The sequence below is a fragment of the Lolium perenne genome, chromosome 3 (assembly GCF_019359855.2).
Source record: "Lolium perenne isolate Kyuss_39 chromosome 3, Kyuss_2.0, whole genome shotgun sequence".
NCBI lineage: Eukaryota > Viridiplantae > Streptophyta > Magnoliopsida > Poales > Poaceae > Lolium > Lolium perenne.
This window is the reverse complement of record NC_067246.2, coordinates 180192116-180207978: the sequence shown is the minus strand read 5'-3', so window position 1 is coordinate 180207978 and position 15863 is coordinate 180192116. Positions and strand designations below refer to the sequence as shown.

At 46.8% G+C, this 15863-nt stretch overlaps 2 protein-coding genes across 2 annotated transcripts; both read right to left on the bottom strand.

The window, feature by feature from the left end:
* Positions 1-7083: 7083 nt before the first annotated feature.
* On the bottom strand, positions 7084-9988 carry LOC127342742 (U-box domain-containing protein 35). Its single transcript, XM_051368748.2, has 4 exons — positions 9510-9988; positions 9339-9433; positions 8651-9268; positions 7084-8581 (listed from the first exon to the last, which is right to left on the bottom strand). The coding sequence occupies exons 1-4, from the start codon at positions 9712-9714 to the stop codon at positions 7244-7246; spliced, it is 2256 nt and encodes a 751-aa protein (XP_051224708.1). The 5' UTR covers positions 9715-9988; the 3' UTR covers positions 7084-7243.
* Positions 9989-10123: 135 nt separating this feature from the next.
* Positions 10124-14379, bottom strand: LOC127342743 (lycopene epsilon cyclase, chloroplastic). Its single transcript, XM_051368750.2, has 10 exons — positions 13954-14379; positions 12257-12428; positions 12048-12183; positions 11739-11952; positions 11443-11586; positions 11250-11357; positions 11066-11162; positions 10855-10986; positions 10589-10721; positions 10124-10496 (listed from the first exon to the last, which is right to left on the bottom strand). The coding sequence occupies exons 1-10, from the start codon at positions 14275-14277 to the stop codon at positions 10331-10333; spliced, it is 1626 nt and encodes a 541-aa protein (XP_051224710.1). The 5' UTR covers positions 14278-14379; the 3' UTR covers positions 10124-10330.
* Between the last annotated feature and the right edge of the window lie 1484 nt (positions 14380-15863).

Below are 15863 nucleotides of genomic sequence, written 5' to 3'. Positions count from 1 at the left end.
CCAACTACACCATGAGACCGGTGAGAAAGAAACCCTATCAAGATCAAACCTTAACCTTGCGCATTCCACTTGAGCTTGATGATGACGGTCTTGACCGCAACAAGATGGAATGCCTTTCTTGATTGTGCTTGCTTGATGAAGTCATGCAAAATGATCTCCCATACTCCACTATGGGAGAGCTACTTCTTCGGTGCATCTTCACATATCCATGATCACCATATGGATGGCAAGCTTCAAGCATATGATCTCTTCGAGTTGGCTCATCTTGAACTTGCACTTCATTTCTTCATTCTTCATCATGTTGATGTCTTGAAGTAACTTGAGGGCTCACTACATCTTCATCTTCAAGACGTACTTGACACTTGATATTCTTCATCAATTTCTTCTTCTTGCAACCTTGAAGCCAACATATGGTTCAAGCATTGCCTATGGACAACACCTACAAATATAACTCAATGCAAACATTAGTCCATAGGGATTGTCATTAATTACCAAAACCACACATGGGGGCTCCATGCACTTTCACAACCCCACTGCTAAGTTGGGGCAAAGTAGTTTGATTGTGTTGTGCAGGTTCCACGTTGGCACCGGAATCCCTGGTGTTACGCCGCACTACACTCCTTCACCAACAACCTTCATGTGATCTTCATCTCCTATTGGTTCGATAACCTTGGTTTCTTACTCAGGGAAAACTCGCTGTTCTACTCATCATACCTTCCTCTTGGGGTTCCCAACGGACGTGTGCTTTACCGTCACAAGCAATGGTCTGACGTGTCTTTGCGGGCTCTACGTGGCCCCACTAGTCAGCAGATAACGGTCAAAGTTGTTGACCCGTCGGGTTAACGACCGTTCCAACACTTGTAAGGCTTTTAGACAAGGGCTTGGGCAAAACTGAGGAAAAATTAAGCGGCTGGGGAAAACTGAGCACAACTAAGGAACCGAGGGCACGAAAATAGAAAGCCCTTAGGTACTTTTACCGCTTTATATTTTTGCAATATTTGATACTCAATATAGTTTGATTTCCGAGTATTCATCATTGGATACGTGCATATGATTTTACTCATACTGTGAGAAATGCACACCTTATGGAGTAAATAAAATTGTATTGGCCTTCTAAATTTCTCTGCCTAGTTTGGCACTGGATGCCAACGGGGGAGAAGTTTGGAGGTTTTATGGGATTTTTTTTATGTTTTGGATTGTGCTTAAGCAATTTTATTTCATGCTTTGCATATTGTTACTTTGCTTGGATCCATATTTATAGGAAACTCCACTAGCATTTGATTGACAATATATGCAATGAAATTCAAGTTCATTCAAATGACATATTTATCTGGTTTTGTTCTATAATTCCTTATACAAACCCTCTCAAAGAGATTATCATCAATGACCAAAATGGCGGGGACTTAAAGTGCAAGGTGCCTCATATGTGGTTTTAATAATTGATGACAATCCATATGGACTAAAGTATGCATTGAGTTCCAATTATAGGATTTGTCCATAGACAATGATTGAACCATATTTTGGATTAAAGGTTGCAACAAGAATCAAATGAAGAAGATCAAGTGAAAAGTTTGTATTGAAGAATAAGATGGAGTGAGCTCTCAACTGTATATTCAAGACATCAACACTATCAAGGTAGAAGAAATGAAGTGCAAGTTCAAGATGAGCCATATCGAAGAGATCATATGATTGAAGCTTGTTATCCAAAAGGGGATCATGGATATGTGACATGCACTTAAGAAGAGCCTCTCCCATAGTATATGGTGGAGAAATTCCCAAGACTTCACAAAACAATCACAACGAACAAAGATGTTCCAAATTGAAGTGGTCAAGATCTTAATTGTCTAGCTCAAGCGGAATCTACAAGGTTAATGTTTCTTCTTGATTGGGTTTCTTTCTTACTGGTCTCCTGGTGTATTTGGGAGACCGGTTTATAGGATAGTTGGATGTACTATCAAGAGGGCTCTCGAGTGAGTAAATTGATCGTATTGTTTGGAGAGAGCTCAAAATTTTGCATTCTTGGCATCATTTGTCTTGGTTCTTGTCGCGTCTCGCCTATGCGGACACCGGGGATGAGCACACCTCCATTTCTTGTTGGTTAGTGGGCACGATGGCGTTTCGGCCTCAACGCCACCTTAGGATCATTCCCAAGCGGAGCAAGAACATACACAAAGCACACATGATCCAAAGGTGGTCTCAACGGCTCGACCGAGGACCACCCAAGAGCGTTCATGGGCTCAATCGGATGGAGCCACGCGGTCAACGAGTAGGTGGGTGGTGCGCGCGACCAATGGATGGCCACGGGCGGTGCACTGGCGCTCGTGATGATGGCGTGATAGCTCGGGGAACGAGTTGTCACTCCTGTCCGCGGCGCATGCCTCTGTCGGTCTGCGCCATGATGGCGCGCAGGGGTGCAGGCGCCTCGCCTGTTCCCCACACAAGTCTTGACGCATCCCATCGATCCTAGCTGTCCCCTACTCCTTGGCCTCGCCTGGCCAAGGAGAGGAGGATCCTGAGTCCTTCCCGAGGCTACCCAAGCCACACATTGGCTCGGTTGCTCACCTTTTGTGCCCTTAGTCTCTCCCCATGGGGTGCTCCCGGGAGGAGTCCAAGGGCAGCTCCCTGCTCAGCTTGTCTTGTTCTTCGTGTCCTGTCTGCTTGTCCAGACTCGCCTTTGTCTGAGCGTTTGTTCTCCACTGGGTGTCCTACGTTACAAGGTAAATCTCAACACGGTTAAATAACTTTCACCACGAGTCATACTTGGGTGGCTTGCCATGGAAGCATTTGAGAGACCGTGAGATGGAGACCATGCGTGCCGTGGTGTAGTCGTGCGGACCATGAGTCCCATGACATCGGTAGTTCTTATTTGGTTCTTATCCATCCGAGGATTTATAGATTCTCTTTTTTTATCTTAATGACAGGCTCAAGTTTATCGAAAATGGATTTCATATGCATTATCTATTGTATTTTCAATATTGGAGGTTTTTACCGGTTTTTATTTTATAGATAGGTCAAACCTTTCACAATTTTGGTTTTGTTATCCCTTGATGGATTATGATTGTTCTCTACATGATCTTTTAGATCTCTTTGTTCTAATTCCAACAAGTCCAAGGTCATTGAAATCAGAGTTTGGATGCAAAAGTTGTTGCCATTTTCGTGCAGTCTCTTAGGTAGTAGCAGTAGTAGGGGTTTGGGCCCGGTAGTACCGGGGGTCTGATGGTCCGTAAGTACCAGACCCGATACTGGTTTTTTTACCGAAAATACCTGAAAAGGGTGCGTTTGGGTGCCCGGGATCACCCCAGGACTGTAGTAGTACCGGGAAAAAAGTCCATTACTACCGGGATGCTCGTTTTGTTTTGGCTCCAACGGTATGTTTTCAGGGGACCTACTTAAGGGGTCATCTTCCCCAATGGTCCCCAACCTATATAGCAAGTTTTTGCCTCCATTGTTGACCTTCCTAATCTTTATTTCTACCTATTCCCTCCATGATTCTTATTCCAATTTGAGGGAAAAGAGAGAGAGGAGATCCAGATTGAGTCCTGGATATTCCTCAAGCGTAAGGTCTGCGTGACGATTTCTCGGGAACCTCCAATTAAGTTGTGGAGATTGACCCAATCTTATAAAGGTTCAGTTACCACCCTCAAGGTTCCATAGTGGATGGAGGACATCCTTTTTGGTGGAAAGGCTCGAGGAGAATATGTTGAGGTCTTCTTGGCGTTTGGGGTGCTTTGGCCTCCACACCACTCCAAGGGGGAGTAGCACTTGCAAGAGTGTGAACTTCAGGATACATCGTCGTCTCCACATGCCTCAGTTATTTATATTCCCGAGATCTTTAGTTTATGCACTTTAGTTTGTGATAGACTTCGTGCTTGAAGTTATATATCTTGCTATCACATAGTCTCTTGTCTTCCTTAGCTTAAGGTCTACAAACTAGGTCGCATGCAGATGGTGGGATTTTCTTAGTCAAATCGTTATCCCTCTAGAGACAATGTCTTATCACATTCATGTAGAACTCATTGGTAAATCTTCAGAGTGAAACAAAAGATAGGCAACAAGGATATTACAAATTTGACAAGCCTCAACTTTCTACTGTAATTTAGGTACATAGAACAAGATCACAATCTCATATGAACATTCATGATAAGAGGCATGAGGAACTCTTACCTTGGCTTGGTTGTGCTTGGTGGCAAACCAACATATGTAAAATGCATATTTCCGAGTTGACATTGCAATGTTCGAGTGAAAAGAGGAAAACTATCATTTGGAATGTTAAAGGAATGAGATTAGACTGAGCAGAATTCAATTCTCGGGCCGTGACGCAACTCCCAATGTAAGTAGTAATTCTTTCAAGTTTGTGATATGTTGCTCATTAGCTTGTATTTTTCGCATAATGGGTGCTTTACTACTTAAAAGGTTTAAGCATTACACCCGCCCTCTGCATAGCTAGGATGCACACAACCTCTCAAATTCAAATGTATCAATCGTAAAAATATAAAAGGCGCAATAGAAGTATCATCCGAAACTCCGAGACGCCTATGGAGATGGAGGGCCAATCCGTAGATTATGCTGCCATCCATGTTGGATACAAATATCCCTCGCCGTGTCTTTTAACCGTGTAGACACCTCCATAAACAGGCCGTGATGCTCCACACTGTGTAGAGATGACAATGAACGGAGTGTACTTTGCACCAGTAGATAACCTGCATGAGAGAAGAGCTGTTATCACTAAAGCTGTTATCACTAAAGACCTTATCATTTCTACATAGGCATAGCGACCAAATGATGGCAAGTGCTCCCACCATAATAAGTAGGTTAAACCTATGATCCAGACAATTTAGCCAATTGTCAAATATTTACAACGTTGCATGGTGGGTATAAGGTAGAACCTATATAGATGACTGACTGTATAGATCTAGAAAATTTGCATTCGAAGAACAAGTGTTTGATAGTCTTGTCCTGATGGCAGAAGACGCACTTTTTTACATCCACGCAAATTGCGTTTTGCAAGGTTATCCGTAGTTAAGATTACACCGCGACTAAGATACCACGCAAACACTTTATTTTTTATCGGTATATTCATCTTACATATTTTTTAATTACTATCCACCAACGCATCTGGTAGGATTAATGTTTTATGCATGGAGTGCAGTGAGAATTTACCATTTTCAAGCAAATTCCACTCGCATGTCCCTTGTGTCAAATGTACCAAGGCTAAACGCTATAGCAAATCATTCCAAGCTGATAATCTAGGACCGATGAGGTCTCTTTTGAGCGCCACTTTTGTCGCAGAAGTTTACAACAACTTATTGAGTGTATCGCTTTTTTGACGTACAATATTGTAAAAATTTAGATACTATTCTCGGAGTGTGGCGTTACCTAACCATTTATACTCCCAGATCCTAATCTTCGAGTCATCCTTGATAAGAATGAACCATATGGGAAAATAATTTATTTGTCACCGTTAAGCCAACCCAAAAGTGTGAGTCACCTTGTTTCCAATAGACATTAGACAATGCACATGAGCCTATGTACTTTCTCCTAGGGAGGGTTTTCCACACCCCATCTTCGGTAAGAAGCTTAAATAAGGTATTTACCTAGGAAGGCTCTATTCTTGACCTTTAGGTCATGAATACCAAGCCCTCCTTGATCTTTATGGTGGTACACCAAATTCCATCCAGCTCATTTGCTTGCATGAAGACAAGAGTGTCATCACCATGCTGCTCAATAGGAAATGCGGTGGAGCACAACAGAGGGATATACCTATTAATATTTCCTTGGCTCATGACATCATTGGCAAGTGTTTGTAGAACATCTGCTGCCAATACAAAAGGTAGAGGGGTAAGGATCACTCTGTCTGACTCCACTTCTGCACTTAAATATAGATTGAGACACTCCATTCAACAGAATTGAAGAAGTGGCGCAGATTAAAATCTGCTATATCCAAAGACACTACCTAGGACCAAATCCTTTATGTTGTAGAACTGAGAGGATGAATTAATGATCCACTTTGTCAAATTCCTTTCAAAATCCAATTTAAGAATAATAGCCTCTACTTTTAGATCTATGACAATGATGAATATATTCATACCACCAAGCCAAACAGTCCTATTGATTATCATGAATTCACGTGACAACTCCTCAACGCGCATATCCTTGTTCTGTCCATGGCTCTGCCTTTCCTCCTGAACGTGCCGATGATCAACCTCTTCTTCATCTGCTGCTACATTGTCCTCTCCTCAATGCATCCCTTCACGATGAGTTGTACCTTCTTCACGGTTGTTCTAGCTGCAATTCATCATGTTCTTGGTATTCCAAATGTTCTTGATGTGATCAACAACAGTATTGTTGTGGTCCGAAGTTGGTTGCTGTGGTGGTGTTGCTGGTTTTGTAACGCTGATGATGTTGTTTGTGGCTTGACCCACAAATAAATGCATATGTTGTGTGTGGTGCTTCCATGTGGGTCCTTTTGGTGCAAGTAACTACTCCCTCTGTTCCATAATTTTGTCATGTCGAACTAAAACCACGATAAGAATTAAGGAATGGCCGGAGTATGTATCTATAGGTGCCCTCCTTGTGGATGAGATGGGCTGGTTCATTTTTATCCCGGTTGGCTTTAAATTTAACACTACCAAGTATAAACAGGGTTGGATTATTACTTGGATTATACATGCGAGATTAAGGTATTTAATTGAGCGTTGATTAATTTAAGCAGCGGTTTAGAATCCTATTGGTCTTTTAATGCCAATAGAGATCCATTCAATTAATTTGTGGGCTTTCTTTTAAAAGGTTTGTAGCTACATTAGAGGGAAAACATTGTTGCCTTTGTTGCCTGATTGAATTGTATCTCCAAATGTTGCATTTGTCCCTTTGAAATATGGTTCATGTTAGTGTTGCTGTTGTCCCTTGTTATCCCTGGTTGCCTTCAGATTGTGCCTCATGATCCAAATGACCCAGATGTTGCCTTCAAGATCTAATTGGCGCCTAATGGATGTAAAATTCTGTCTAATCATCATTTGGGGATCAAAGCAGGTTTTTGATTCCTAATGGCTCCCCCAAGGTAATCACGAGCCCGCACTACAAACATGTCAATGTTAAGCATGCGAGAAACTACATACATCAAGGCAATTAAGAATCTTCATAACCCAAAAAAGAACGAGGACAACCACATTGTCCCTCTCCCCTCATAAGCTCACTCTCTATCTGACACGGAGTTACATAAAATTAACCCTGCGTGCGCCAAACGCTAACTCTCTGCCGTTCTCCACGCACACGCTCCGTCAACCGTCGGTGAGCTGACATTGGTCCTCTCCTGCCCGTGCGAGCTGCTGTCGCCGCTAGCAACGCGCGCCTGGTCGTAGGCGATGCCGAGGTTCCTGAGCCGGTTGAGCTCCGGCAGGATGACGGTGCCGAGGTCCGGTCGGTCCCTCCTCCGCATTTCCGTGCACTTGAGCGCGAGCTTGGCGAACCCGAGCGCATCCTCGACGGGCCAGTCCTTGACGGTGATGTCGAGCATCTGGGCGAAGGTGTCGGCCTCGATGGCCTTCTCGACGTGGTGCGTGAGACCCATGGGCGGCCGCGCGGTGACCACCTGCAGCAGCAGCACGCCGAGGGAGTAGATGTCTGACTTGACGCCTAGTTTGCCCGTCTGCTGGTACTCCGGGTCGATGTAGCAGAAGGTGCCCGCGGTCGCCGTCAGCCGGTACTGCGTCACGCTGTCTGCCACTGCCGGCGGCACGAGGCGGGCCAGCCCGACGTCGCTGATCTTGCTCACGTAGTTACGGTCCAGCAGGATGTTGGCCGGCTTGAGGTCCCGGTGCACCAGCGGCTCCGGCCTGGTCTGGTGAAGGAACAGCAGCGCCGTGGCGATCTCGGCCGAGATCCTGAACCTCTGGCTCCACGGGAGCGTCGGCGTGCCGCCGCGCCGGAACAGACGGTCCTCGAGGCTTCCGTTCTCCATGTACTCGTAGACGAGGCACCCGTACTCCGGGCAGGCGCCGAGGAGCAGCACCATGTTGGGGTGGCGGATGCAGCTGAGCACCTCTACCTCCTGGTGGAACTGCTTCCGCCCTTGCTGGGCGTCCGGGCGGAGAACCTTGATGGCCACGGGCGTGTGGTCGAGGCTGGCGCTGTACACGGGGCCGTAGCCGCCCTCGCCGATCTTGAGGCTCTCGGAGAAGCTCTCGGTGGCGAGCTCGATTTCGTCTATGCTGTACTTGCGGTAGCGTAAGTCGTGGCTTGCGATGGCGTCCAGAGCGCGCACCTTCTCGTCGGCCTCTCTGCGCGCGCGCACCTCGGCGTTGCGGCGACGCTGCGCCTCCAGGTCAGCCAGACGCTGCGCCGCCTCGGCAGCCTCCATAGCGGCTCGGCACTTGACCTTCTCCATCTCGGCCAGCGCCAATGCGGCCTCCTCGGCCTGCCGGGACTCCTCCAGCCGCCGCGCCTCTTCCATCTTGAGGAGGTGCATCTCCTTGGCCCTCTGCTTCGCGTTGATAGCCTCCTTGCACGCGGCGTTGTACATGTCCATCGTCTGCTTCAGCTCCAGCTTCAGGCGCCTCATCTCCGCCTCCACCTCGCGCTGGGCCTGCACGAATGGTACGTGCGTAAGCAATTGAGAATGTCAATCATGTTTATTCATCATGAAGGAACTCACGGTGGATAGAGGTGAGCCGGAATCCCGGGGACTGAGGGAGAGCGCGTCGATATTCTCCCCAAAGTCCATGGAGGAGAAATGCACCGCCTGTCCAAAGTCGGGGTCGACACTAGAGTTGGAGGGGTCGTGGGAATTGATCCGCAGACTGTTGCGGTAGGACCCGTCGGTGCTGTCGATCCTTCCCGACAGATGGTAGGGTTTGGTCACCGACGCCGGCAGCGAGCGCTCACGGAACGGCGGCCGCGTGGTGAGCTCGGGCCCGAACCTGTCGACGGAGCGCCTGCTGCAGGAGACTGACTCTGGCATCACCGGCGGCAGCTGCCCCCTGGAGCTCCTCCTGGAGTAGGTCCCGACGGCAAAGTCGCTGTCGTCGGCCGGCACGCCGCACTTGGCGAGCCTGACGTTGACGGGCTTGCCCTTGGCGACGACGTAGATGTTGCAGTAGTCCGGCGCGCCCTTCATCAAGCTGGACGGCACGTCGGGATTCTTCCATTTCTTGGTGAACGCGTTCCGGTTGGATGCGCCGAGCGCGATGCTCTGGATCTTGTTCGCAGTGATGTAGTCTATGATGGCCTTGGAAACGTCTGCCTCTTCCAGTATCACCTCCGATTCTTGCACCTGCAGGTTCATCCACTGTTAATATTTCCGCCCCCTCTTGATCAATCAGTAGAGAATCGAATGGAATTACCCCATTCCTGGAGCAGAATCCTCTGAATGGGACAAAGATCTCCTTCATTTCAGCCTCCAGCGCGTCCTGTGTAGTCTCAGCCATGGCAAATCCATCTACGCAGCAACGACTCTACATCATCAGTTCTTGCACTTTATGGGAGAACAATCGATGTAGCCAAAAGTTACGTACGGTTGGCTGCAGGATGGTGGGCGGCGACGTGGAGGATAATGATGTGGGAGGCGCCGGAGAGGAGGTGGTCGACGACCCATTTCATGGCCAGTTGGCTGTTCCGGTCCCGGTCGATGGCGACGATGATGGTCGACGCCGGCTGGTGCAGACTCGGCGGCGAGGTGAGCCGGTGCTCATCGGGGCTGACCGGGCTGCCATGCAGCATCGTGTCCTGCAATAGTCCGGCCGGTGATCAAGCACTCGTTCTCCTTGACCCGGGATGGACGCCGGCGATTCTCCGACCAGTTGATTCGTGCAATGGATGTTCAAATTAGTCAGAAAAGGGCCACGAAGAGGAGGAGATGCAGAGAGGTTGAGGGAGCGACGGAAGCGTCCCTTCTCCTCTTCCTCCTGCTCCCTTCCTTCCTTGCCTACAAAGATCTCCTCCTGGCCTGCCTGCTCTCATTCCCCTTGCTACCCGCATGCAGCAAAATGGCGTAACGACGGAACAAAGAATAGTCTAGCCTCATCCTATTCTTGCATCCATTACGCTCCCACTTTTCCCTCCTGGAGAACCTTGACCGCAGAGCAAATCTAAATTTAAGCATGGAGAAAACCAGGGAGGAGCGAACCTGGAAACGGGAGACAAGACCTAAAAATGGCCAGTTCAACTATACATGATCCACACTTTACTCCACTACAGAGATCTACTCGACTGCCATAGCCAACAAACGATATTGCTGTTGTAGCATGCCAAGTGACGTCCAGCTCCTCTTCTAACTATGGTATGTACAACTACAAAACTGTACACTTCCTAGAATTCTTGCAGATGCGGAATGCTTTTACAAGGTCAGGTAGGTCCTGATCATCGCGGATCCAGTCGGGTCAGAGAGGAGGTGGCTGACGAGGTTCATTCGCAACTTATTAGGCGCAATTGCAAACATGTAGAGCGCAAAGAGCATGAGATCCACTGATGAAAGTGTCGAGCCAAGGAATCCTCGCCACATCCTGATTGCAGAAATTAAATGGGATGTGAAATTGCTGGAAGGATAAATTTTACTTGAGAACGGGCAATAAAAGCAACGAACAAGAATAATTACCATTTGGGCAACCGGAAAAATGTTTCGAAGAATGTTTGGATGCCTTCGTTATCCAGTTGTATTATCAAGGCCAATCCGAAGAGGAAGAATGAGCGTTGACGCTTCCGTTCTGGAGGCCACAGCGTTCTCCATGCTGAAATATCAGACAACGTTTAGCATCAGACAGTTGTGCTCATTTCTCCTATTTCGCAGAACATAAATGTGCTCATCTTGAAGTGATTTAATTCTATCTGTTGAATTCATTAAACAACGGAAGAAATCTGTACCGAGCATTGATGGACTGGGGCCTTGAGAACTTCCAGGCAAATATTGTTCAGAATGGACACGATTTCGTAAGATATCAGATATGACAGAAGCATATCTTGGAGCTTCAGACAAAGATCTGACCACCGAGTATCCTAAGAATTTTCTACAATATCGTTAGTATCCATGTCAATTACAAGCAATGGCGAGTTCAAACTGAGGATTTGTATGTACCAGTTGCAGGATGGACCATACTAGCTGCAGCACCAAATGCAAGATTTTTCTGGTCTGTGTTAGGTAAGGATCCACCAACAGGAATATAGGACCACTCCTGGAATTAAGATTCATCATTTCAACCATAATTCAAGCACACATATGCAAGAAAAATCAATATGAATATCAACCCATAACTAGTTACCTCCTCATATACTTTTAGGATACGAACTCCCATCGCATCCAGCCGATACATCAACCTCTTCTTGAGGAGATCAAACGGCATTGCATCTTTTGAAGCTAAGCATGTTTCCTGCGATAAATTACTTTGGTCAGTAACCTATAAGTATGGAAGCATGTCCATTACAGAAACACAGTGCTAAGTTTTTCATATAAACCTCGAAGAAAATTCGTGTGGAAGACATGGCCATGGCATAGAGAAACGTTGGATTTTCTTCCTCGGGATTGGAGAATTTCTCTTTGAAACAATCTCTGTAGTCCATGAAAACCATTAAGCTGGGATCGTACGGATAATGTTCAACCTGAAATTTTGAAATCATTCTAAGAAACTGAGCTAGTACACAAACAACATCTGAAAATTTCAACTTAAAAAGACATCAATGAAGTTTAATCTCTAAATCATGATACAAACCAAGAATCAGAACGAGCACTTTGCGAAGGCCTAGTAATGTACCTCAACTTCTACACCGTATGCAGTCTGAACACAAACACGCGGTCCTCCAACCTCATACTCTAGTAGCTTACCAGATGCTGCTCCAGATGCAACAATGGCAAGTCTGCAAAGTATCTTCTGGTCCGGCTCACAATATACTATTCGATGACCATCTGGAGATTCTATTATCTGTTCCACCTTTGAGTTGAGGTATGTAACACCAGCTTCATGGCATCTGGCAATTACTGAATTATTGTTACCAATCAAGAAACATGTTATACCATGCTGCCTGATGCTTCTGAATTCCAATGTTGTTACGGGAGAATGTACCTTCTCAGCAACTCCTCATGCAGCAAGTCTCGCTGCACCCGTCCATATGCTCGGCCAATCATTATTGGCTTGTTACGGTCTAGGTACACAACAGTATCCTTCCAGACATGCTCAATACAGCTCTCCAGACCGAGATCTAAAAGAAATAAGAGAAACATATATCATCCTGGTGAAGATGTTATCCAAACAGGTGGCAAATAATGTGCTACCTTTGAATTCGTCCTCCCATACACCGTAGTTGTTTGTGAATGGAAGATCAGGGCCAATGAGGCCGACAGTGAGTCCTTTCTTTGCCGATTCTGCAGCCAGAGATAGACCAGCAGGACCACAACCAATGATAACCAAATCAAGTACTGAAGTTTCAGAAGCTATAGGCGACAGCTGCAAACAAAGATTCAAAACACCAAATCAACTAGTTGAAGAATGCCACAACACACAAATTAGTCTCGCTTGAACCCCAATAAATCAATCCTTCAAGAAAAATAAACTGAACAGGTTTCAGTAGAAAAAGGAACGAAACATTCTTACTATTAAGTGCATATATTTACGATACAAGAACGTCAGTTAAAGTTGGCACAGTGAGCTTAAGGCTTCTTCAACTCACAGGATTTTTAAAACGTTGTATTAGAAAAAGTAATATAGGAATGCATGTGCAAAATAGAGTACTGAAAAGTAAAAGTCTTTAGCAGACTTTGGTGTTTGATTTGCAGTAGTTCTAATAAGCACAGTCAAACCAGAGTCAAACTACCGTCAAAGTAAAATTAGAACATAAAGACCCTTGTCTCTGTGCATATGAATTTTAGACTGAGGTGCAAGTAGATCGTATAATTCCTGCTTTTCCCTTGAAACTGAGATCAAAGGAAATATTCCGCTGTTTTTCTTGCACTCTTTGAATAGAACGAATCGAGTGAAATGTGCAAACCATGTACCCATACTATATGTGAAGCCCAACTCTGGCCCTCTCTAATCGTAAGGTCTTCCATTCTTATAGTTGTCCCTTTGCTTGTTGCTCTAGAAAAGTTGTGCCTCTTGATTTCCTATTTTTTTTCCGATAAAGGGCGCTTTATTACTTAAAATGTTTAAGCATTACACCCTGACTTGATTTCCTAGTTAGCTCGACGAATTTCCTATTCCTACACTTTTTTCTCCACTTTTCCCGTAAATCAAAGAGAATCCAGTAGCTCGAACAAATTCATGCTTCGTTCTTGCAAAACAGCCCGAGGATGATATCACGGAAAAACAGTAGTATGAAATTGGGGGAAATGCATATGTCCCAAATAGTCAATTGGACCTACCGAACGAAAGCAAGTCAAAGGCATGACAGTGGGATGAAATGGACATTATGATCCCCCGAGAGAGCATCCGGTCCAACAAATTCAACATCACTGTGCCACGGAATGCAGACATGTTCTAATTTTCCTAGAGTGCAGTCAGCCACGTCAAATGACATTTTGTAGTCTTGGCTTGCCAGGAAGGCAGGAACTTCTATGACACAGCATGGGCAACCCAAGACTATTCTTGCTTTGATTTTTCAATATGAGGAACACCGTGATGGTGCCGTCGTAGCAGCCCCAGTATGCCGTGCATTTGAACTCCACTTGTGTTCTAGAACAGTATACAGATTAGACGCTGCAGTAGTGAGATTGATTGCCCAGGCAAGTTCAGTTGATTTCAGAACGAATTTCAGTATCTTTGAAAACTATGCGAGTGTCTGGTGTTTATGGAAGGCTATGGAAACGAGCAAATTTTATAGGCGATTAATCCGGAAGTTGGTGCAACGCTAATTGGGGAAAGAATCTGTTATTATATTGAAGATCATCGAAACATGCGCGCACATGAGCAATTATCTAAGGGAAGAAAACAAAGAACAAGATACTAGCTAGTACCGAAAAAGGATAGACGGTACCTTGGAGGCGATCTTGGACTGGCTGTCCATGGCCTTGGTGGCCTGCATTCGCACGTAGAGCAGCTCGCCGCCGCCGCCCTTGACGTAGTCCTCCTCGTCGGCGAAGTCCACCTGCAGCCCCGCCGCCGCCGCCGCAGCCTTCTCGTCGGGCTTCTCCGTCGCCACGCAGGTCACCTTCCAGCTCCTCGACTGCTCCGCCCCGGGCCCCGAACTGACCCGCCTCCTCCTGCCATCGGCGCCCCAGCCGGGCGTCCGCAGCGGCCCGCCGCCCCGCAGCGCCCGGCAGCCGAACGGCGCCGAGATAGTCGCGCCGGTGAACTCCATTGCCCCCCGCCGCGGCGGCGCAGGTTGTGGGATTCCGGGGTGGCTGGAAGGGGAGCGGGCCGAGAGGGTAGCTCGCTGGCGCTGGCTGGGGAAGAGCGGAGGAGGGGGGTGTGGAGGGAGAGGTTTTGGAGAGGGTATCCGGGATATGGTACGTGGCGGATGGCGATTGGACACGGCCACATGGAACTCGGATATGGTTTCGCTTTTGGGGAGGTGCCGAGTGCCGACGGCGTGACTCCTCCCTGCCGGTTCCTCCTCCTCGTGTCAGTCAGTGACGCCAAGGCGGTTTGCCAAATGGGCTGGGCTGGGCTCAGTCGTAAAATGATCTCGCTGCAAAAATAAACCAAGTTTGCACTTATGAGGGCTTGCTTCAGTTCAAAATCTGTTTGAACTGCTCACACACATGGCTGATGTTCTGGCGATTCAAGCTCCTTGATGCTGGTTTTCTTTAGCTTCCTGGTTGATGTGTGGTTTTTGTGTTTACACTTGTAATAATTAGCTCTGTGGGTGTGTTGTCCTGAACTTCTCATTATAGTTTGTTGTAGTGCTGGCAGGTTTTTGCCCCGCAGTGGATGCTTGATTTCGAGTATATGTTAGCGGGTTTCCTGATGGTGCGAGGGTGGCCTCCTTCCCTTCTCCTTTTTTGCTGCGTGGGTGATGTCTTGTTGAATATTTGTATTTTTGTTATGTCGCAGTAATGGAAAGGGTAGCCTGTTTGGAAAAAAAACATTTGTTGTACATGAGCGGTACAATCCCAATCCATCTCACGTATACGTCGTCGCTGTTTGCTGCCGCCGCTGGCTAACTACACGATCACGATTGTTGGCGGCACACCTCGCGACTGCACCGCAAGACGGTATGGTGCGGGCTCTGCAAAACAGGCTGGCGTGTGTCCAATGAGACTATCAAGAAAGGATGTTAAGCGATTTCAATCGTTCTTGTGTTAAGTTTGCTGTGAGTTTGACGCTGAGATTGTACTGAACAATGCGTGCACTTATTCGATCTCGATCGATCATGCGCTTTGGGAAATTCAAATGCCATTCCACCTCTCGAAGCATCTCCGTCCCAGGAAATGCCACGGGAGAGTATGCGCCTTTCTTTTCTTCTGGAAATGTTAGAAGATGCTCCTGCTCCTGTGTCCGGATGGTAACCAAGTGAGCCAGAGAAACCTAGAACAGAACAGTGCCACGTAACGGAGCGGTAGTCCGCACGGAGCTAGCGGCAGGCGCAACATACACGTACTTAAACATTGTCTTGTCCAAGGTTTCTGGCTGCATTGACGCGAGTGAGTTGCTCCTGCAACTGATCACTGGACAGTCTGCCGACACGAACCAACGTCCTGTATGCTCTGTGTACTATTTTCTGTACCGACTGAAACTGGTGTAAGAACGATTGAAGCCGTTTTTGTTTTGTTTTGTGGAAAACAGTCGGACTCTGCTTCCATTGAGTACATCTTCTCTTTCTTAAAACTTTTTTTTCCGATAAAGGGAATATATTAATATCAAAACGATACCAATTACACCCAGCCTCTGCAACAACGCACCACCCTAATGGCACTACGGATGCACACAGCCAAAAAGAAGAAA

What these genes read in the sequence shown, in the direction of transcription:
- LOC127342742 (XM_051368748.2), bottom strand. Translation starts at nt 9,714, where the DNA reads ATGCTGCATGGCAGCCCGGTCAGCCCCGATGAGCACCGGCTCACCTCG. An exon ending in GATTCTGCTCCAGGAATGGG is followed by an intron (nt 9,269 to 9,338) that starts GTAATTCCATTC and finishes ATGAACCTGCAG; the next exon opens with GTGCAAGAATCGGAGGTGAT. An exon ending in CCGGCTCACCTCTATCCACC is followed by an intron (nt 8,582 to 8,650) that starts GTGAGTTCCTTC and finishes CCATTCGTGCAG; the next exon opens with GCCCAGCGCGAGGTGGAGGC.
- LOC127342743 (XM_051368750.2), bottom strand. Translation starts at nt 14,277, where the DNA reads ATGGAGTTCACCGGCGCGACTATCTCGGCGCCGTTCGGCTGCCGGGCG. An exon ending in CATACGGTGTAGAAGTTGAG is followed by an intron (nt 11,587 to 11,738) that starts GTACATTACTAG and finishes TCAAAATTTCAG; the next exon opens with GTTGAACATTATCCGTACGA. An exon ending in CCACACGAATTTTCTTCGAG is followed by an intron (nt 11,358 to 11,442) that starts GTTTATATGAAA and finishes AATTTATCGCAG; the next exon opens with GAAACATGCTTAGCTTCAAA.